The sequence below is a fragment of the Rattus rattus genome, chromosome 7, assembly GCF_011064425.1.
Source record: "Rattus rattus isolate New Zealand chromosome 7, Rrattus_CSIRO_v1, whole genome shotgun sequence".
Classification (NCBI taxonomy): domain Eukaryota; kingdom Metazoa; phylum Chordata; class Mammalia; order Rodentia; family Muridae; genus Rattus; species Rattus rattus.
Genome location: NC_046160.1, coordinates 63,226,920 through 63,249,487, shown reverse-complemented (window position 1 = coordinate 63,249,487; position 22,568 = coordinate 63,226,920). Strand labels below are relative to the sequence as shown.

The 22,568-nt window shown below is 38.6% G+C and overlaps 1 protein-coding gene across 1 annotated transcript in view; it reads right to left on the bottom strand.

Annotated features, from left to right (window-relative positions):
• Prkd1 (protein kinase D1) overlaps nucleotides 1–22,568 on the bottom strand; it is a 297,821-nt gene that overhangs the window by 58,606 nt on the left and 216,647 nt on the right. The window contains exon 5 of the mRNA XM_032907704.1: nucleotides 10,629–10,652. Coding sequence (XP_032763595.1) covers nucleotides 10,629–10,652 — 24 coding nt within the window. The remainder of the gene's footprint in view (nucleotides 1–10,628; nucleotides 10,653–22,568) is intronic.

Genomic DNA, 22,568 nt, shown 5'->3' with positions numbered 1-22,568 from the left:
TATTTAATTGTAGTGGATTCAATATATTACCCTATTCTAGATTCTCAAATTACATTTCCCCATAAAATTAACTCCTGTACAGAGTAAATCCTTCCATATTCAACAACAGAAAGCAGGGTGTTTTTCTGAGTTTATTCAGGTGGGGAATTTATATGTTGCTTAAGACCTAGTGTGGCTTTGTGTATTGGGTAAACCTGGACATTCTGCCCTGTAATTTTTTCCATGGAACAGGAGAAGTGTTAGAAGGCTCTGAGAACAGAACAGCTGTATTATTTTAAATTCTGTTTCATTAATATGTTCACAGCAAAAAACTGGCCCAAATTTCAAGAACTGATTTAAATTACTTCTCTATAATTACCAGAAGCACATGCAGAAGAATGCACTTCAAAAATTTACATTTTATATTAGTCCTAGGTCCTGTGAATGACATTCCAGGTGTCACATTAATGTCAGGATCACTATGCTCACACCATAAGGTTTGGAGTCAATGCATGCAATTCTTTGATTTGGCAAACAAGACAATGAAGTGCTCACACAAAGCGCTATTTCCATTCTCAGTGTATGGGGAGAATATCAGAACAGAACAATGACGGAAACTTAATTTTAAATCCAGAAATAAGGACAAGATAGATGTAATAGTATAGAGTTTTTTTTTAAAGAAGTTCAGCTTTCTGAAATAAAACTCTCACTAACAATATTTTGCATGTAATGTCTACCCTCTGTAGAAGACTTTGCATTGGCAGCCTTCTTAGGCCTAAGACAGCATACCCTGCTTTTATGAGGAAGGCTTAGGATTTGCTTTTAACTAGATACTCTGTATTAATGACTTAGCACGGGTGGCACCATCCCAGTGAGCTCTGATTACGTCATGGTACTCCAAGTGCCAGTTTGTCTTTAAATATTGAACAGGATTCAAGGATTACCCCAGAGCAGCATATGCACTTTGAAATGAAATCTTCATTAGTTCCCCGAAAAGTAGGGTGGTATTTTTCATTGCCACCCATGTAAACATCAAACGCGAGCCTTTCCGAGAGATAAATCTTACAGAAAAACATGGCACAAACAAAGCCCTATGGCCCTCAAACATATTTATTAAATAATGTCCAATCTATACAGCCACTTGTGCCTAGACTTTGGAAAAAACTTTCAAGTTACAGAGAAATAGAAATGGAGACTAGTGTACAATGTTGAAATCATTTTATGAATCTGTCCCAGTTGTTAAACATAAAGCCCCCAAGGAGAGGGAAGACTCTGTCATATCTGTCTTCTATAGCTGTAAAAATGCAATGGCGTTCATATCTAATATATAGAAAGAACTAAAACTAACAAATCAAAATGATATCAAGAAAATAAATAGCTCAATATAAAAATGGTGAAAGAGGGGCTGGGGATTTAGCTCAGTGGTAGAGCGCTTACCTAGGAAGCGCAAGGCCCTGGGTTCGGTCCCCAGCTCCGAAAAAAAGAACCAAAAAAAAAAAAATGGTGAAAGAGAAGACTGGGTTACTACCAGTTGATGTCCTAAGCCCTCACAAGACCTTTGTCTGTTTTTCAATTGCAGAACAAGGACTTTACGAATGTAAACTACATAAGAGCAACAGATCAAACCCTGGGAGCTCATGGAACACGGCACATACACTTTGTGGATCACACAAGTGTCCAAGAAATAGAATCTTGGAATTCCCATCAGCAATGCTTGTTAAAAACATTTGTGATCATGGGAACAGAACCCTGAAATAAAAACTTTAAACAAGGTAGGGTTGCCCAAGGTTACAATCCCTAGTCAGAGCTAGTCAGAGTTTTCAAAAGATGAACCACAAATGGCTGAGAAACTTAAAGGACTCTAATAGGCTCTACCAGCAGCTGACGGAGACAGATGCAGATGAGTATATGAGTATAGCCAAGCTTTGGATGGAGATCAGAGGTTCGGGACCCTCATGGAACAGTTAGAGAAAGGATTAATGGAACTGAAGGGGATGGCAACTCCATAGGAAGACCAACAATGTAAATTAACCTGGAACCCTGGGAGCTCCCAGGGACTGAGCCACCATCCACAGAGCATACATGGGCTGATCGGAGGCCCTAGGAACATATGTAGCAAAGTACTGCCTTGCCTGAGCTCAGTGGGAGAGGATGTGCCTAACTTTATAGAGATTTGGTACCCTAGGGAGTAGGGATGCCTGAGGGGAGGCACCCTCTCAGAGGCACAGGAGAAAGGACATGGGGGAAGAACTCTGGGAAAGAGGAGAGGGGACAAAATTTGGGATGCAAATAAAAAAAGAAAGAAATGTTCATTATCCTTAACTATCAGGGAGATGCGAACCATAAATTCATTCAGATTTCATCTTACATCATCAGAATGGCCAGTATCAATAAAAGAAGTTGACAGCCCATGCTGCCAAGGGTGTGAGCTAAGGGGAACACTCAGCTATTGCTGGTGAGAATATAAACCGTCCCAAGCTGCCATGGAAATCAGTGTGATGGTTCCACAGGAATCTGGGAATAGATCTACCTCAAGATACAGTGAAACCAGTGCTGGGCACACACCCTAAGAGCTCTACATTTTATTACAGAGACACTTGCTCATTTATGTTCATTTCTGCTCTATTAATGATGGTCAGAAGTTGAAAACAGCCAGAATGACCATCAACAGATGAACAGACAATGAAAATGTGGTAGGCTTACTCAATGGGATAATATCATATTGTTCAAAATAAACAAAACCAACATTTTGTATGTGCACATGTGCTCATTGTGCTGTTTTTCTAATTCTACTTTGCTTATTCTTTTTTTTTTCTTGCCTGTTTGTTTTCCAAAAAGAGCAAGAATGAATGAGTGGAGTTGGAAGGGTGGGAAGGGAGAGTAGATCTTTGAGAAGTTGGAGAAGGGGAAACTGGGATCAGGATACATTTTATGAAAAATATTTTTAAATAGAAAACAACAGATACCAGGAAAATAATACATATTTTTATGTGAATAAAAAATGGTTTCAAGAAGTGTGTGCATGAGAACAATGGGTAAAATACCTCAAGAGATACTCAAATACGGGCTTTAGTGTCTTATTTAATGTTACACAAAGAGTATCTATGAAATATTCATTTTGTTACTACAGTGACATAACATGTCTATTCCAAGTCTCTTATGAACATGACATCAGGAATTAAAAACTTAACTTTTACATTTGATTTTATGTGTATGGGTATTTTGTCTACATGTTATCTATGAACCAATTATATACAATGCCCATGAGACCAGACAAAGGCAGCAAATCTTTTGTCTCTGGAGTTATGGATGGTTGTGAGCTTCTGTGTGGGTTCTGGGAAGTGAACCCAGGTTCCCTAGAAGAGCAGCACATGCTCTTAACTGCTAAGCCATCTCTCCAGCACAACACTGGTAATGTAACACAAACCATTTCAAATGGAAAAGAACAATCTGCCAACCAAATGGATACCACAAGGGTGTAAAGTTTTAGTAAAACAGTCTCCTGCATATGCTTCCTGCAAGTATAATGTAAACCAGGTTGGACTTCCAAAGTGGACAGGTGGTCCAAAATGTTTCCAGCCTCAACTACCATCTAGAGCTTCCTGTTTGTTCCCTACATCCACTTTAATAAGAAATCTGTGCAGGCCTCTGCTCTGGGAAAAAAAGGAGCAAGATTAAATACTCACAGGCAGTTGTCATAAGATGTCATCCTTCACGACAAAGATCTAATAGGGGATGCTAAAGACTGTAGTAAACTGGAGACGAGAATGTCAGTGCAAAAGGAAGGCCACTCCTCAAATACTGCCCTCCCTTCCATCCTTCCTTCTTTCCTTCCTTCCTTAATGTATATAACTTTTGAAACTGAGTTCCTCTTTAGAAATGTATATGATTATAAACCTGCTTGACTGCAAGTTTATCATGTGCATGTGTGCATGTACTCATGCTTGCATACAGGTGCCCACAGAGACCATAGGAGATCATAGGAGAGTATTGGGCCAGGTAGAACTGAAGTTGTACATTGTTGTGAGCTACCATGTGGCTGTTGAGGACTCAACCAGTGTCCTTGCAAGAGCATTTAGTGACCCTAACAGGTCATCTATACCTGCAGCTCTCTTGTAAGTTATACTAGGTAAGCAGGAAGTCCTGCTATACAAATTATAAAGCAAGTCAGCCTGGATTTGACAACATAGAAAGAAAAGTGAAGTGAAAGTTGGGGAAGGAGGGAATGTGAATGTGTCAATCACCTCTATGGGGAATAAATATGGTTAACTCAGAACTTTGAACAAAGTAAGAACGAAAAAAAGAAAGAAAGAAAGAAAAAGAAAGCAAGCAAACAGAAACAAGCTTAGCTGCCGTCTACAATAAATATGTGAAAACCTTTGTAATCTTACTTTTCTATCATCTCTCCATTGTCATTTCCCACCATAATTGAGACAAAATAACTCCAGAAGATAATAATAGTTGATTCGACCATAGTTTTTGCGCAACTAATGAACTCCATAGTTTATTTTAGAGAACGTTTCTCTCCTAGTTACCCACCTATATTCCAACATTCCTTGGATTTGTATAATATATCACACAATTATTTTCTTTCCATATAAATGAATAAAGAAGGTATAATGCACTATGAAAATGAACAATTGTCCTTCATACCCAAATTCAATTAATGTGGGAATACTGTGAAGCCTGAACTTTAATCTGCATGGCGTATTTTCAATTAATTTGCTGTGGTCAGCTGAAGACATCTAAGTAATGGGTATTTTCTTGGACATAGTAACAAGTTGAATCAGCAACTTTTGTGTGTAAAAGCCATCAATTATCTGCCTACTGTCCAAGTCAGTTATTGCTTTAATAAAAAAAGTTTTAATAATAACTATATAAAACTATACCCAAATATGAATTCATACTTGAATTCAGAAGTCTGAAGACGGACGGACATTCTACAAAACCATACAAAATAGTACAAGTTTCCCCAACTGCCCTCAAGTTGAGCCTGTCCTAGTTACCAAAAGCTACCTGGAGTAAACTAACCTGAATGTCCAATGAGATGCTATTGGTTATATGAAGACTAGAAAAAACCAACTCTGTGCTCAAGCTGTTATCTCTTGTTAGCATTCTGTACCCAGCATAACTGTATCTGTTACATTTCTCTCTCCTCGTCTTCTCATCAGTATAGAGGGTTCTTCCTCATTCATTTTCAGTTCACTCACTATCTTCTGGAAGAGGTCCCTTACCACTTATCTATGCTGTCTCCTGTTGAGTAATTACCTAAGCCTTAGAATAACTGGTCTACCTATCCGTCATTTTAAAATTGTCACCAGAATAAAAGCTCTGTGAGGAAAGGATCTTATCTAACTTATCTTTCTCCAAATTATACGCCCCTGGAATCCTGTTTCACTTAAGACAAGTGCCGGTCAAGGAAACTTCACTCAGGGGTAAGCAACACTCCTGGTGAAAGGGAGAAATTCTTCAGAAAGGAGTTTCCATGAAAGAGCTATATGTGTGGACCACAAATTGAGGCTTGGCAGGTTTTGACACCATCAACAAGTAAAAATCTGTCTAGGAAAACAGAGCCCTTCCAATCTTGAGACTACCCAGAGGTGTCCTTGCTTGTGTGCCGACACACAGTTTTACAGTTATTTGGCAATGACTATCCCCACCTGCAACTGGTGCTAGGATACGCGCTGGCAAGCTCGGAGAGTGGATACTTGTGAAGAGAGACGAAACGGCCACCTTTCCCCAAACACTACCCTTCACATAGGGAGTAAGACATTTTTTCAGCATAGAGCTGTCTTTGACTATTGGCAAATATGAAGCCATGGGGGATGGCGTTCACACTGGCAACAACATACATGCTGTGTCGAAGGTAGGATGTTTGCTGAGTCTCACAGGTTTTTTAATTGTATTCTGACTCTATGTCCCTTGAACTTTATGCCAAATGTGCCAGATAAATGAGTTTGAATTCTCAGTTGGATGTCCTAAATACACAGTATAAATAAAAGCTGATCAAAACCTTTTCATAACTGTTAAAAGGGTTATTATAGGGCAGGAAAAAAAGTATACCCCCTGCTTAGTGGTGACGGATGCTGTGTTTTACAGTGGAGAATTCATTTCTTAATGTTTGCAGCAATTTATGAAAGCTTTCAAAGTAATGACACATGGAACACCCTTTGAAAAATACAAGGAGATCTCGATCTGCTGAGTGCTAAAGTAGTCTTAGAAGTTACATTTACTTTATATTGCCTCGTGCTTTTGAGTAAACAGAAGGGGAGGGTAAAAGAGCCCTAGGTTTTCTTAAGTGATCCATCCTTTGCAGGGAAAGCATTGGGACCGTTGAAGCATTTTCACAAATTACAGGCCCTGTTCTTTCAAATGTCAGTTACCAATACCCTACAAAGCTTGGTCCTGAAGGGAAACATGATATAAGTAGGTTTACCTTAAAAAAAAAAAAAAAAAAAAAAAAGGAATGCAAACTTAACGCAATGCACTCTAAATCTACAAAATTGGAGCGGGACATTTCCAGTGAGACAGACCATGAATGCATGTCCACAACCTCTACGTTGGAACTTTAAATGCCAAGCTGAGTCTACATATGGAAAGGGATGGGAAGAAAACTAATTATCTAAGTAAAATCATGGACAATCAAATTGGTGACATTTATTCCCATAATTGAGTATTTGGTTCTACTTGAGTAGCCAGAGGCCTGGGCTGGGCTTATTGTTGATACCAGGGAGAAGTTGGGGAAGTACAATGACCTGAGACTCAGAGACTAGAGGTTTCCTCTGAAAATCAACCATAATGTTACTTTTGCAGTCTTTCACAAAACCCTAGCCTGTGTTACTTAATGCCACACTGTATTGCCAGTGTACTCTGTGTGTATGTGTGTGTGCATGTGTGTGTACAAGTATGTATTGTGTGTTTGTGCATCTCTCTGTGTGTGTACATGCCACCTTTCCAAAACAATGCAGGAAGGCAAGATAAGGCTTTTTCTTTTTCTTCCACCTATATGATCCCAACTCACCTGAGAACTAAAATAAGTTCTAAAATTGCTAACTAAATGACGGAGTTATTTCTAGTGCATGGCAATAGGAAAAAAGAGAAAAAGATTATTACCCTATGTTGAGCTATTTAGAGAAAGTGACACTTTAGTTCATAACTTCTGTACATTGCCTTATCTTGTATTTTATGAATTTATCTTAAAAAGGAAACTTTTTTCCTGTGGAGGAAGGGAAAGATAATTACTTAAAATGACTTTATATAAGAAAACTATGTTTAATGAAGCATAGAAGGCAATGACATATTTCTGGGGAAACAAATATTAAATATAGTATAATAGTGTACTTATGTGTATCTGTGTGCTGTGTACATGTACGGTGCACACATGTCATATCACCTGTATGGAGGTCAGAGAATCATTAGTAAGAGCTGGTACTTTCCTTCCATTTGGTGGGTCTAAGAACTTGAACTCAGGTTGCAGACTTGGTGATAAATGACTTTATCAGCTGAGCCACCTCCCTGCCCCTAAAAACATAAATATTTAAAACTTGTAAAGTTTTAAATTCTAACTTACCACTATATTCTTCCTTTACTATAATTACTTTCATACCAATCTTTTCATATTTCCTGGGTATGAGAATTCCCCATGACACATAGTTCTCACATACAGCATGAGGGTCCTTGGCTTCAACTACAATCAGTATTTATAAGGGATTAGAAATTAAAGGGGTATCGACCTGGCCAAATTTGACAAGGAGTTCAGTGTGAAGATGAAAGACAGCGAATACCTACTGTTGGATTTGGGGGAACTCCAGAGGACCTGGCATATTATCAGAGGGATGAACACGTCCTGTGGAGTCTTTGTTCAAGACTCAGCTCTTCCCAAATCCTAAGAAAGTATGTACTGGTGATGCATGATGCCCTTTCCAAGTAGGCTTCCTGAAAGTCTGCCCCATAGTGCTTCCATTTATACTTGCCCTCATAAAGTTTTTATCCAGAATATATATTAATTATGTGGACACCTTCTATACCAGTTCTATTGAGTAAGATCAGGCTATCCCACAAGGAGCCCTGCCTTGTTATTTTACTGCAAGGGTCCTTCTTCCCCAGAGATACGCCATTGTTTTTGGTCAAGGTTTTATGGTCAGGAGGCAGGGAAGGGCTGGTAAAGCAGCTCTGCACAGGGCTCCTCACTGAAAATGCACACTGCCCTGGTTTGTATGTGGAAAGCTCAGTCAGACAGAAACCCAGAGAAACTCATGACACCAGGCAGTGTACTACAGGACAGCCATGGTTTTTGTAAAAGTGGAAAAGGACTACAATGTAGATGAGTCACCAGGATTCCTGGAAGTCTAGAACACAAGAGTATCAAGTGTGTACCTCCAGATAGATATTTGCCATGCTGAAATATGCCCTGGAAATGTTGTTCTGGATAGAAAATATCACCATAGTTGCACTTAGCATAGGAACAGCTATTTCTCATTATTTGCTCATCGGAGAAGAATCTCCCTGAATTCTTCTAACATACATCAGGTTCATCACCAGTTGATAGATCTTGTCTCCATTGTTAAAAACAAATGAAAGCAGCAAGTGAATGAATTATTCTGGGGAGAACATTTCTATGAAACTGTGCAGGTAAGAATTCCTGCCACAATTACATGTGACTCCGTGTACTTGATGAAAATCACAAGCTTATGGCAAAGTATTATTTATGGAATACATGCACTCCATAGTAAGTTGAGCTGGATGTTGTTTAAATTTCACAAAATAATAAAGTTTGAGGATATAAAATGTTCAGACACAGCGCCACGTTTTTAGTACGAGCTCTATGTTCCCTGACAATTTCTCTAAGGTAATCTGAATATTAAGAATAAACAAAAAGGCTTAGAGTAGAAGAAATTAATGTTGCTGTTATAACAGTAGGTTTTATAGAGGCTGCTAACCTCCGTATTGAAACTGTACTAGTAGATGCCTCTTCAAATATATTAAAATATTTACAATAACTCTAATTTTTAAATAAAGCTATGAAGCCTAACGGGTATTCTTTGCTTGTTGTTTTTTAATTTTTGTCTTTTATATTATATTGTGTCTACAGAGGCTGCCCACTGCTTTCAATGCTTTGTTTTCTACCTTGGCTTTCCCTCCTTTATTTCCAGGAAAGATTACTCTCCTAAATCCTTTGATAAGGAGGATGTTACCTGTCTGTACCAGCTTATGTTGGTATATTTCAGAACACCTCAGACTGTATAAAACCAAAGGAAAATGAGTGTTGAAGAAACCATCATATTGCAGCCTAAAACATGCGTCCTTCTCTTTGTAGATGTTGATGAAGAGAAAATTGGTTATCCCTTTGAAAAACTGCATATAAACAAAGTTCCAGAACAATCGGTTATGCAGAAAGTTTTTCTTATTTCTGTCACGAGCTGTGCTTTGAAGAAAGCCAGGTTGCCTTTAACAGGTATGTTTCCCAAAATCACAATCATTCCTCATCTTTCCCACTCAGTTCTTGAATACAAGGACTAATGATTGAGAACGCCTCCCACTTCTTTTAGGTCTCACGACCCCCGGATTACTCCAAGGGAAAACTACACCTTGAAAATTATGTCTAAAGAAACAAATTACAGAAATATAAAAAGTTACACATTGTTTTTACATTGAGCTTCTCTCTATGCAGGGCACTTTTCAGCAGAGTTAATTTTCCAAAAAGGAGTTTACCACCACTGCAGCAGATTTCTTAATCAAATACATTCTACACATGAAATCTTGATTTGACAATTTTACTTAACCTGCAAGACGTTCTGGTTGTTTTTGTGCTACCATCTTCTGCTGGAGCAGCCTAAAGAAGATGATCTGAGGGGGATCCTAACAATGGTGCCTGAAGTCTGTATTCTTAGCAGGAAAACAGCACTGGGTCAGCTCCCAGTGGGTGTGGGGAACTAGATATTAGCAAGGTAGTTGGCTTGAGGATTATCCTAACAAGAGCATGGCTGCAGGCTCGAAAAAAGTTCTACTAATTATTTAAGGTGGGTAAAAAGCCAATTTTACAACATTTGGGGGATGGAAATTTGTCCCATATTCAAGGACAATTTCTGCCTGAATCGGAAGCTGAGTGTTTCCCATTCCCATATCACCTTTTAGAAAAGAAAGAACAGTTTGAGATTTACCCAATGTTCAAAAAGAAAAAGCTTTTCTTAAATAATTAAACTCAAGAACTAGAAGAGGAAGTCGGGGTGACTGCCAGGCATGCCTTTGTTTAGTCCCTATATTCTCAAGCCACACCAGGCAGGACAGTCAGTGTCCTTGCTCTGCATGATTCTGTGGTATCTGGAATGAGAACCAGTGTGTATACATTTCAGCTGACCACAAGCTTGCCTTTTCATTTTTACAGACAAGAGACCTATGTTAGGAAAGCAAGCATTTAGGGGGCAAACTCTGGCCTAAGAATCAACCTTAGTCATTTTAATGAAGATACCAATTTTTGTCATTTTGGGGACTATGGAATTCAAACAGTGACAGTGAGAAATGGCAAAGAATGACGGTCATACTCCAGGGCTCTGTGTTCAGTGGTCTGAACTCTTTAACCACAACTAATGCAGCTATGCCTGAAGACCAGGGTGCTGGACATTCTTAATACCAGGTAGCTTTGTACCTACCTCAAAGCCAGGGCTCACAGGAGACTGAAAGATGAGGTTGAGAGAGCAAGGAGTAGGCAAAGGAGGAGAATAAAAAGGAGAAAAAAAGAGAGAAAAACAAGGTTACTAGGGAAAAGCATATTAGTCAGTGCTGATTAACATACACGCACGTGGCTATCAGACCAAAGCAAAATGCTGCTCTCATCAGCTCTGTGGACACACCAAAGTCCAAACTGGAAAATGCTTTCAAAATTTTAAGATTTGAGTGGAACAGGAGGTACTAAGTCACAGATGCAAAATGTTTTGAGATGTGAGTAGTGGTTTTTTAAAAAAAACATGGTCTTAGTGATGAGGGATCGTTTTTGTACCTCATTGAAAACAAATTAGAGTCAAAATGAAGTATTTTTGACCTTTAAGCAAAGGATTAGGTTTTCTTCAAAATAATTCTGGCTCTCAATATGAAATGAAGAAAAAGGTCATTAGAGTAATCAAATATTATAGCTGTTATTTGCCTGCAGTCAGTTGAAAGTGAGCTGGGAAGCATAATCACACTCTGTCTGGGGATACCTGGGCTGCCCACGGTAAGAGCTTCCAGAGGACAAAGGCAGGTAGTGATTAGATGGCCTGGTGGTTGACGGTCATGGCTACTTTTCCAGGGAAGCTGAGACCGATTCCTAGCACCCACATGGCGGCTCACAACTGGCTGGAAATCCAGTTTTCAGGGAGCCAGCGCCTGTCTATCATTCGGCTGACGTAAGGCATGCAAGTGTACCACAGATAACTCCAAGCAAAACACCCATACACATAACATAAAATTTAAATATCTTAAATTATTTTTAAAAAGAGTACAGATACATCTATCGTGCATTTTCTTTCTCTGTTGATTTCTGATGTCACTCTAACTTAAAATATCGTTTGAAAGTATAAATACATTTAAATTTTAGAAGAAATGCTTCGATTATATATAAACAATTAAGGAAAGAACACTTAATTGGAAATTTACATTGAATGTATTCTTTTTATCTCTATTTTTAAGACAAAAGAAAAGATGTAGGGGGTTGTTCCATTTGATATCCAGAAACCAAAACAAAAATGAACTCTGGTTGAAAATATTCTACAAAACCTGTAGCAATGCCCTCTGATGTTAGTAATTTTCTTCCTTTTGCTAAGTACGCTACAGAGCCTTCAGGAAAATCACATTACTTCATTCTGAGATCTCTCTATCTTGATTTGCAGTACGGGGCCATTTACTCGGGGGCAGTGAGAGCTGTATACAGTTAGACTGAGGTTTTACCGAACTAACTTGGCATCTAGTACTATCTAAGCTGTTTGTGAGTTGATGAGTAATATATGGGAAAAAAGGGATAACGACTTCTCATTTGAACACAGACCTAAACATGGCTTTTCAGGAAAAACCATGATCTTATATGTACATACTATTATAGGCCAGAGAACCAAAACAAAACAAAACAAAAAAACCAAGTTTCTCAAACTCCAAAACCCTATTATCTATGTACATAGCATCCAAAACTCATCGTTCTCTTCACTATTGGTCCTGAGGGCCTCTCTGTCTGGTCTCATGTCAGAATTCATCTTTCAGATTATGGTGCGTAGGATGGACAAGGCAAGATGCATTAACTCAATACCTTATCATGTTCCAAAAAGCACTTGTCTCACAAAATACCCATGGGTTTTATGAGGGAAAAGGTAATTTCATGCTGATTTAGTTTAAGAACACGGACTTTATTATTGTAAGAGTCCTTTGACCATTAATTATGCTTAGTAGCTACCATAACTTCCACTACATGGGTGCTCCAAGAAGAATTTAACAATTTTATCCATACATGGTTGATTTATTTGCAATTTTTGCATGGGCTTGTGTGTTATGTGTATGCATATGTGTGTGTGAGTGTGTGTGTGTGAGTGTGTGAGTATGTGTGTGTGTGTGTGAGTGTGTGTGTGTAAGTGTGTGTGAGTGTGTGTGTGTATGCGTGAGTGTGTGTGTGTGTGTGTGTGTGTGTGTGTGTGTGTGTGTACGCACGCACACATTAGTGTTTGGATGCATGCAGGGGCCAGATGTTGACTGGGGCTTTTCCTGGATTACTATCTTCTCTGTACTTTGAGGCTGTCTCTCATGAGATCTCACGGCTTGCACACCCTCTCTCCTGCTGAGCAATGGGATTATGGGTTGTCAATTATGCCCATGTAGCTTTAATGTGAGTGCTGTGGGTCTTAATTTTGGTCCTCAGACGTGTGTTATAAGTGAGTGATCCACTGAGCCACCTCTTCAGTCTTGTTCAAAGAAATTCTGTTAAATAACTTTTTTTTTTAAAGAAAAACACTAGAAAACAGACAACACCATCTTTTCATCTGGTTGAGGTAGAATCATCAAGAGTTTCCACAGGTCACCAAGAAAGAGACTCATTAGCAATGCACATCCCACATGTGTGTGCTACAGGACAACAGCATCTCTTTTGCTTTGCTGTGGCTTAAAGGAAGATCATATGAAATATAATGTGGGGTCTTTAGCAAAAGTTACTAGAGAAGACCATAGCAATTAAAAAAATAAAAAATAAAAACCGTGAATCTCAGCCTGCCATGGCACATTAGTTTTAATATATTTATCTAAGGTTTACTATTTGCTAATGAATAATGGCAGATTTCTAACCCTATTTCTAAACCTATTTTAACTAAATTAAGGGCACCTTGTGATGTAATGAGTAATAACTGTAATGTTACATGTTAACTGGTGATAAACATCTCCATGACTTTCTACTTTGGACAGCTATAATATAATTTTTGATCACTGGTTCTCAATCTATGGGGCACGATCCCTTTGGAAGTCACAAATCAGATATTCTGCATATCAGATATTTACATCACTATTCATAACAATAGAAGAATTATAGTTATGAAACCGCATCAAAATTATTTTGTGGGACCACAATAGCATGAGAAACTATATTAAAAGGTCACAGCCTTAGGAATATTGAGAAACACTGATTTAGATAACTTTTTAAATTCACTTTACATCCTGATCACAGCCCCCTTCTTCCTCTCTTCCCAGTCCCACCCTGGTTACCTTCTCCTTCTCCTCAAGGAAGGGGAACACACCCTTGGGTACTACCCAACCCTGGAGCATCTGGTCTCAGAAGGACTAGGCACATCCTCTACTTAGATAATTGTACAGTTGTGATTTATAAGAACTTTATGAGGGTATAAATTTTTTTAACCTTTATTAACTTGAGTATTTCTTATTTACATTTCAATTGTTAGTCCCCTTCTCGGTTTCCAGGCCAACAACTGCCTAACTCCTCCCCATACTCCCCACATTACCACCCTCGACACAACAATCACGTTCACTGGGGGTTCAGTCTTGGCAGGAACAAGGGCTTCCCCTTCCACTGGTGCTCTTACTAGGATATTCATTGCTACCTATGAGGTTGGAGCCCAGGGTCAGTCCATGTATAGTCTTTGGGTAGTGGCTTAGTCCCTGGAAGCTCTGGTTGGTTGTCATTGTTGTTCATATGGGGTCTCAAACCCCTTCAAGCTCTTCCAGTCCTTTCTCTGATTCCTTCAACGGGGGTCCTGTTCTCAGTTCAGTGGTTTGCTGCTAGCATTCGCCTATGTAGTTGAGGTATTCTGGGTGTGTCTCTCAGGAGAGATCTACATTCAGTTCCTGTCGCCCTGCACTTCTTTGCTTCATCCATCTTATCTAGTTTGGTGGCTGTATATGTACGGACAACATGTGGGGCAGGTTCTGAATGGGTGTTCCTTCTGCCTTTCTTCTAAACTTTGCCTCCCTATTCCCTGCCAAGGGTGTTCTTGTTCCCCTTTTAAAGAAGGAGTGAAGCATTCGCATTTTGGTCATCCTTCTTGAGTTTCATGTGTTCTGTGCATCTAGGGTAATTCAAGAATTTGGGCTAATATCCACTTATCAATGAGTGCATACCGTGTGTTTTTTTCTGTGATTGGGTTACCTCACTCAGGATGATATTTTCCAGTTCACCATTTGCTCATTAATTTCATAAAGTCATTGTTTTTGATAGCTGAGTAATATTCCATTGTGTAGATGTACCACATTTTCTGTATCCATTCCTCTGTTGAAGGGCACCTGGGTTCTTTTCCAGCTTCTGGGCTATTATAAATAAGGCTATGATGAACATAGTGGAGCATGTGTCTTTGTTATATGTTGGAGCATCTTTTTGGGTATATGCTCAAGAGAGGGTATAGCTGGGTCCTCAGGCAGTTCAATGTCCAATTTTCTGAGGAACCTCCAGACTGATTTCCAGAATGGTTGTACCAGTCTGCAATCCCACCAACAATGGAGGAGTGTTCCTCTTTTTCCACAACTTTGCCAGCATCTGCTGTTGCTGGAGTTTTAGATCTTAGCAATTCTGATTGGTGTGAGGTGGAATCTCAAGGTTGTTTTTATTTGCATTTCCCTTATGACTAAAGATGTTGAACATTTCTTTAGGTGCTTCTCAGCCATTTGGCATTCCTCAGCTGTGAATTCTCTGTTTAGCTCTGAACCCCATTTTTAATAGGATTATTCGTCTCTCTGCAGTCTAACGTTGTGAGTTCTTTGTATATTTTGGATATGAGTCCTCCATCAGTTGTAGGATTGGTAAAGATCTTTTCCCGACCTGTTCCTTTCCATTTTGTCCTAACAACAGTGTTTTTTGCCTTACAGAAGCTTTGTAGTTTTATGAGATCCCCTTTGTCAATTCTTGATCTTAGAGCATAAACCATTGGTGTTGTGTTCAGAAAATTTTCTCCAGTGCCCATGTGTTCGAGATTCTTCCGCAATTTTTCTTCTATTAGTTTGAGTGTATCTGGTTTAATGTGGAGGTTCTTGATCCACTTGGACGTAAGCTTTCTACAGGGTAATAAGTATGCATCGATCTGCATTCTTCTACATGCTGACCTCCAGTAGAAACAGCACCATTTGTTGAAAATGCTATCTTTTATCTGTTCGATGGTTTTGGCTCCTTCATCAAAAATCAAGTGACCATAGGTGTGTGGGTTCATTTCTTGGTCTTCAATTCTATTTCACTGGTCTATCTGTCTGTCTCAGTACCAATACCATGCAGTTTTTTATCACTATTGCTCTGTAATACTGCTTGAGTTCAGGGATAGTGATTCCCACCAAAGTCCTTTTATTGTTGAGAATAGTTGTAGCTATCCTGGGTTTTTTGTTATTCCGGATGAATTTGCAAATTGTTCGGTCTAACGCTTTGAAGAATTGGATTGGTATTTTGATGGGGATTGCATTGAATCTGAAGATCACTTTTGGTAAAATGGCCGTTTTTACTATATTAATCCTGCTGATCCATGAGCATGGGGGTTCTTTCCATCTTTTAAGGTCTTCTTCAATTTCTTTCTTCAGAGTCTTGAAGTTCTTATTGTACAGATCTTTTACTTGCTTGGTTAAAGTCACACCGAGGTACTTTATATTATTTGGGACTATTATGAAGGCTGTCATTTCCCTAATTTCTTTCTCGGCTTGTTTCTCTTTTGTGTAGAGGAAGGCTACTGATTTATTTGAGTTAATTTTATACCCAGCCACTTTGCTGAAGTTGTTTATCAGCTTTAGTAGTTCTCTGGTGAAAATTTTGGGATCACTTAAATATACTATCATATCATCTGCAAATAGTGATATTTTGACTTCTTCTTTTCCGATCTGTATCCCCTTGATCTCCTTTTGTTGTCTGATTGCTCTGGCTAGATCTTCAAGAACTATATTGAATAAGTAGGGAGAGAGTGGGCAGTCTTGTCTAGTCCCTGATTTTAGTGGGATTGCTTCAAGTTTATCTGTATTTAGTTTAATGTTACCTACTGGTTTGCTGTATATAGCTTTTACTATGTTTAGGTATGGTTCTTGAATTCCTATTCTTTCCAGGACTTTCTTCATGAAGGGGTGTTGAATTTCGACAAATGCTTTCTCAGCATCTAATGAAATGATCATGTGGTTTTTTTTTCAGTTTGTTTATATAATGGATCACGTTGATGGTTTTCCATATATTAAACCATCCCTGCATGCCTGAGATGAAGCCTACTTGATCATGGTGGATGATTGTTTTGATGTGCTCTTGGATTCGGTTTGCCAGAATTTTATTGAGTATTTTTGCGTCGATGTTCATAAGGGAAATTGGTCTGAAGTTCTCTTTCTTTGTTGGGTCTTTGTGTGGTTTAGGTATAAGAGTAATTGTGGCTTCATAAAAGGAATTCGGTAGTGTTCCATATGTTTCAATTTTGTGGAATAGTTTGGATAGTATTGGTATGAGGTCTGCTATGAAGGTCTGATAGAATTCTGCACTAATCCCATCTGGACCTGGGCTCTTTTTGGTTGGGAGATCTTTAATGACTGCTTCTATTTCCTTAGGAGTTATGGGGTTGTTTAAACGGTTTATCTGTTCCTGATTTAACTTCGGTACCTGGTATCTGTCTAGGAATTTGTCCATTTCCTGCAGATTTTCAAGTTTTGTTGAATATAGGCTTTTGTAGTAGGATCTGATGATTTTTTGAATTTCCACTGATTGTATAGTTATGTCACACTTTTGATTTCTGATTTTGTTTATTTGGACATACTCTGTGTGTCCTCTCTTTAGTCTGGCTAAGGGTTTATCTATCCTGTTGATTTTCTCAAAGAACCAACTTTTGTTTCTGTTGATTCTTTGTATGATCCTTTTTGTTTCTACTTGGTTGATTTCAGCTCTGAGTTTGATTATTTCCTTCCTTCTACTCCTCTGGGGTGTATTTGCTTCTTTTTTTTCTAGAGCTTTTAGGTGTGCTGTCAAGCTGCTGATATATGCTCTCTCCTGTTTCTTTCTGCAGGCACTCAGAGCTATGAGTTTTTCTCTTAGCACAGCATTCCTTGTTCCATAAGGTTGGGTATGTTGTACCTTCATTTTCATTAAATTCTAAGAAGTCTTTAATTTCTTTCTTTATTTTTTTCCTTGACCAGGTTATCATTGAGTAGAGCATTGTTCAACTTCCATGTATACGTGGGCGTTCTTCCCTTATTGTTATTTAAGACAAGTTTTAGCCAGTGGTGGACTGACAGGACACATGGGATTATTTCTATCTTTCTGTATCTGTTGAGACCTTTTTTTATGACCTATTATATGGTCAATTTTGGAGAAAGTACCATGAGGTGGTGAGAAGAAGGTATATCCTTTTGTTTTAGGATAGAACATTCTATAAATATCCGTTAAGTCCATTTGGTTCATGGCTTCTCTTAGTCTCTCTATGTCTCTGTTTAATTTCTGTTTCCATGATCTGTCCATTGATGAGCGTGGGGTGTTGAAATCTCCTACTATTATTGTGTAAGGTGCAATGTGCGCTTTGAGCTTTAGTAAGGTTTCTTTTATGTATGTAGGTGCCCTTGTATTTGGAGCATAGATATTTAGGATTGAGAGTTTTATCTTGGTGGATTTTTCCTTTGATGAATATGAAGTGTCCTTCCTTATCTTTTTTGATGACTTTTAGTTGAAAATCGATTTTATTCGATATTAGAATGGCTACTCCAGCTTGCTTCTTCAGACAGTTTGCTTGGAAAGTTGTTTCCCAGCCTTTCACTCTGAGGTAGTGTCTGTCTTTGTCTCTGAGGTGTGTTTCCTGTAGGCAGCAGAATGCAGGGTCCTCATTGCGTATCCAGTTTATTAATTTATGTCTTCTTATTGGCAATTGAGTCCATTGATGTTGAGAGGTATTAAGGAATAGTGATTATTGCTTCCTGTTATATTCATATTTGGATGTGAGGTTATGTTTGTGTGTTTTTCTTCTCTTTGTTTTGTTGCCAAGAAGATTAGTTACTTGCTTTTTCTAGGGTGTAGCTTGCCTCCTTATGTTGAGCTTTACCATTTATTATCCTTTGTAGGGCTGGATTTGTAGAAAGATATTGTGTAAATTTGATTTTGTCATGGAATATCTTGGTTTCTCTATCTATGTTAATTGAGAGTTTTGCAGGCTACAGTAACCCGGGCTGGCATTTGTGTTCTCTTTGGGTCTGTATGACATCTCTCTAGGATCTTTTGGCTTCCATAGTCTCTGATGAGAAGTCTGGTGGAATTCTGATAGGTCTGCCTTTATATGTTACTTGACCTTTTTCCCTTACTGCTTTTAATATTCTTTCTTTATTTTGTGTATTTGGTGTTTTGACTATTATGTGACAGGAGGATTTTCTTTTCTGGTCCAATCTATTTGGAGTTCTGTAGGCTTCTTGTATGTTTATGGGCATCTTTTTCTTTAGGTTAGGGAAGTTTTCTTCTATGATTTTGTTGAAGATATTTACTGGTCCTCCGAGCTGGGAGTCTTCACTCATTTCTAGTTATCTATTATCCTTAGGCTTGATCTTCTCATTGAGTCCTGGATTTCCTGTATGTTTTGGACCAGTAGCTTTTTCCGTTTTACATTATCTTTGAACATTGTGTAGATAATTTCTATGGAATCTTCTGCTCCTGAGATTCTCTGTTCTATCTCTTGTATTCTGTTGGTGATTCTATATCTGTGGCTCCTTGTCTCTTCCTTTGGTTTTCTATAATCAGGGTTGTTTCCCTTTGTGCTTGCTTTATTTCCATTTATTTCCATTTTTAATTCCTTCACCTGTCTGATTGTGTTTTCCTGGTATTTTTTCAGGGATTTTTGTGATTCCTCTCTATAGGCTTCTATTTGTTTATTTATGTTTTCCTCCGTTTCTCTATTGGAGTTCATGTCTTTCTTAAAGTCCTCCATCATCATGATCAAATGTGATTTTAAATATAGATCTTGCTTTTCTTGTGTGTTTGGGTATTCAGTGTTTGCTTTGGTGGGAGAATTGGGCTCTGATGATGCCATGTAGTCTTGGTTTCTGTTGCTTGGGTTCCTGTGCTTGCCTCTCACCATCAGGTTTTCTCTGGTGTTACCTTGTTCTGCTATTTCTGACAGTGGCTAGACCTTCCTATAGGCCTGTGTGTCAGGAGTGCTGTAGACCTGCTTTCCTGTTTTCTTTCAGCCAGTTGTGGGAACAGAGTGTTCTGCTTTCGGGCGTGTAGTCTTTCCTGTCTACTGGTCTTCAGCTCTTCCTGTGGGACTGTATCCTGGGTCCACCAGGCAGGTCACTTGGAGCAGAAATTTGGTCTTACGTGTGGTCCCAAGGCTCAAGTTGCTAGTGGGGGGCTGATTTTGAGCTCTCCATGAGAGCGGCAACCAGGAGTGCCTGCGCTGCCTTTTCCTGGAGCCCCTGAACACCAGGGTCCCAGATGGCATTAGGTGTTTTACTCTGGAGTCAGAAATGTGGGCAGAGCATAGTCTCTTCTGGCCTCCCAGGCGTGTTTCCCCTCTGAAGGTTTAGCTCTTCCTCCCATGGGATTTGGGTGCAGAGAGCTGTTGATCGGTCCCTTCAGGTCCAGGCGGTGTCTGGACCATGGGGGACCTGCTGCTCCCATGCCCCTGTCTTCCAGTTCCCAGAGGCTGTATACAGTTTCCTCTTGGGCCAGGGATGTGGGAGGGGGTGGGCAGTATTGGTGGTCTCTCCTGCTCTGCAGTCTCAGGAGTGTCCACCTGTTCGGGCAGTGAGCTCTCTCTCCCACGGTTTGGTAGGGTATAAAGTTTTATGTTGACATCCTGACAAGGTTTTGTATATATACACATGGAACTTCTTTCCAGATAATATGCATAATTCTTCTAGCCTCCTAGACAGGTCACATCAGTTCTCTCCCATCCCGTATCCCACTAAGAGAAAGCATGATTTTCCTGTTCTTCAACCTAAATTGAATTTGCCTCAAATGGAATTCACACCCTGAATTCAAAAGTAAAGACTATTTTGTATATGCCTTCTTGTTTGAGACAGGGGTCTCATTATGCTACTCACAGTGGCCAAAAAATCGTATGTTCAGTCATTGTTTTCTCCCTGCAGCTCCTGTTTGGGAACTATGGGCATAGGGAAGTACTACCCCCCACCCCTGAATTGATTTCTTTATTTACCATTGCTTTGTGAAATTCACCTATGTTGTTGAATGAATAGTAATTCCTTAATCACATTGACTATATAGACATAACCCACTGAATTAGTGTTGTTTTCGTATATGTGTTTTTAGTGCTGGAAACTACACTCATGAAATCTCAAAAATACATTTGCCTATTTAAGACCTGGATCATGACAATACCAGGTGACATGCCAATATGGACAGGGAGATCTCACAAGGCTCCACCTGTCCAATCAATGGCTTCTGAGAGAGGACAAGCTTTCTATGGGATGAATTCCCTGATAAATTACTCTATTCCAAGTGAAATGTGTTCTTAATTTGAATAACTCTTAATTTCTTGATTCTTTTCTTTTTTTCTCAGTGATTTAAGTTCCTTTACAAAAATTTTTCTATTTTGGGTATTTTTATTTATTATTCCTTCTTACTTCCTAAAACATCAGGGTGTACCTAAACTTTATTTGCATGTTGTTTGAAGCAGAGTTAACCAGGTCCCAGGTTAGATCTGATGGAGCACACTCTTATTCCTAGCACTTGAGAGGAAGAGGCAGAGACAGGACAACCTCTGTGAATTCCAGAGCAGTGCTGTCTACCTAGTGAGGTCAAGGATAGCCAGGGTGACATAGTGTATATATTGAGAGCTTGCCTCAAAAAACATCATATTTTCCATAGATATTCAATGAATTCCAGAAACATTTACTCAGAAGTCTATACTTACTTCATAGCTATTCCATTAAACATAAATCACCCAGGCTATCTGTGTGAAGGTTCTGGTTTAATATAATTCTCTACATGTGTGATGCCATATGATCTTAAAGGTTTATATTTAAAGGTTATATAGCATTATATTCTATGTATCTTCATATGTTACAATTTTTCAGTTTTATTTTATATCAGAATTCTTGATAGTAACACTATTGACATTTACTTAATTTCAATGCCCTTATTCCAAACATTCTGCCTTGCAATTATAGTTACCCCTACTGCAAGTGGTGTAACTTAAAAAGAAATAATGATTTTTGATTTCAAACTCAACCAAAGAACTTCAATGCAGAGTTGGTAGTGGTAATTATTTTAAAATAGAAATTTTAAGTAATTATTTTTTATAAAAATATCCCTTTATTCTAATTGATTCACACATACAGGATTCCCTAGAATTACATACATATCTTCTGAATGTTACAAAGTTATCATATTCATCTAAGTACTATAAAGATATAGCACCTATCTTCCAAAAATAGTTTCAGCTAAAAAACAGAAGGCAATGTCAGCAAAAACGCAACATAAGAATAAAGATGAATGAGTATCTGACATGTGACTTAGTATATTACAAAATTTAAGTCTTTAAAGTCAGAAATACTCTCCATGAAACAACAATCACAAATTGTCATATATAACTCCAAAACTTATTTCCACTCAAATTTAAGGTGGATTTACTTGACCTTAGTAATCCTTACTTTTGCTTTTTATCAATTTCTGTAATAACTATGCTATAACGTACCAGTGAATAGTTAGTGATAAGAGAAAGTGGGGCTTTAAGCCATTAGCTGTTTCAGAACTTCATTCTTGCTGTAAATAACTTATACAGCCATCATTCTATTCTTCTGTTAATGCTTGGAAAATTAATGTCCATAACAAATGCTTTCATAGAGTCCATCAGCAATTTCATAGGTGCAGAAATATTTTAATAATGAAGTGCAATTATTTTCATGGCACTTGGAAATGCCCAGTGATAAACTCGTATGAATGGCAGGAATGCCAAGCAGGAAAGCTTTGGTGTTTTCATAGAGGCAAATTTCAGATCACAGCTCAGAAGAAATATTGACTCTGCTACACATACTTTAGGACTCTGCAGAGGAGGCCATCTTTTGCAACATGAACACATTTGTTCACGCTGCTTAGGCCTTATGACCATGATGAAGCCTCACATGTTTTTCAGTTTCGCAAAGCTCAGGGAAGAAAGCAAACTCAAAGCTGTTGGATATTTGATGATGCA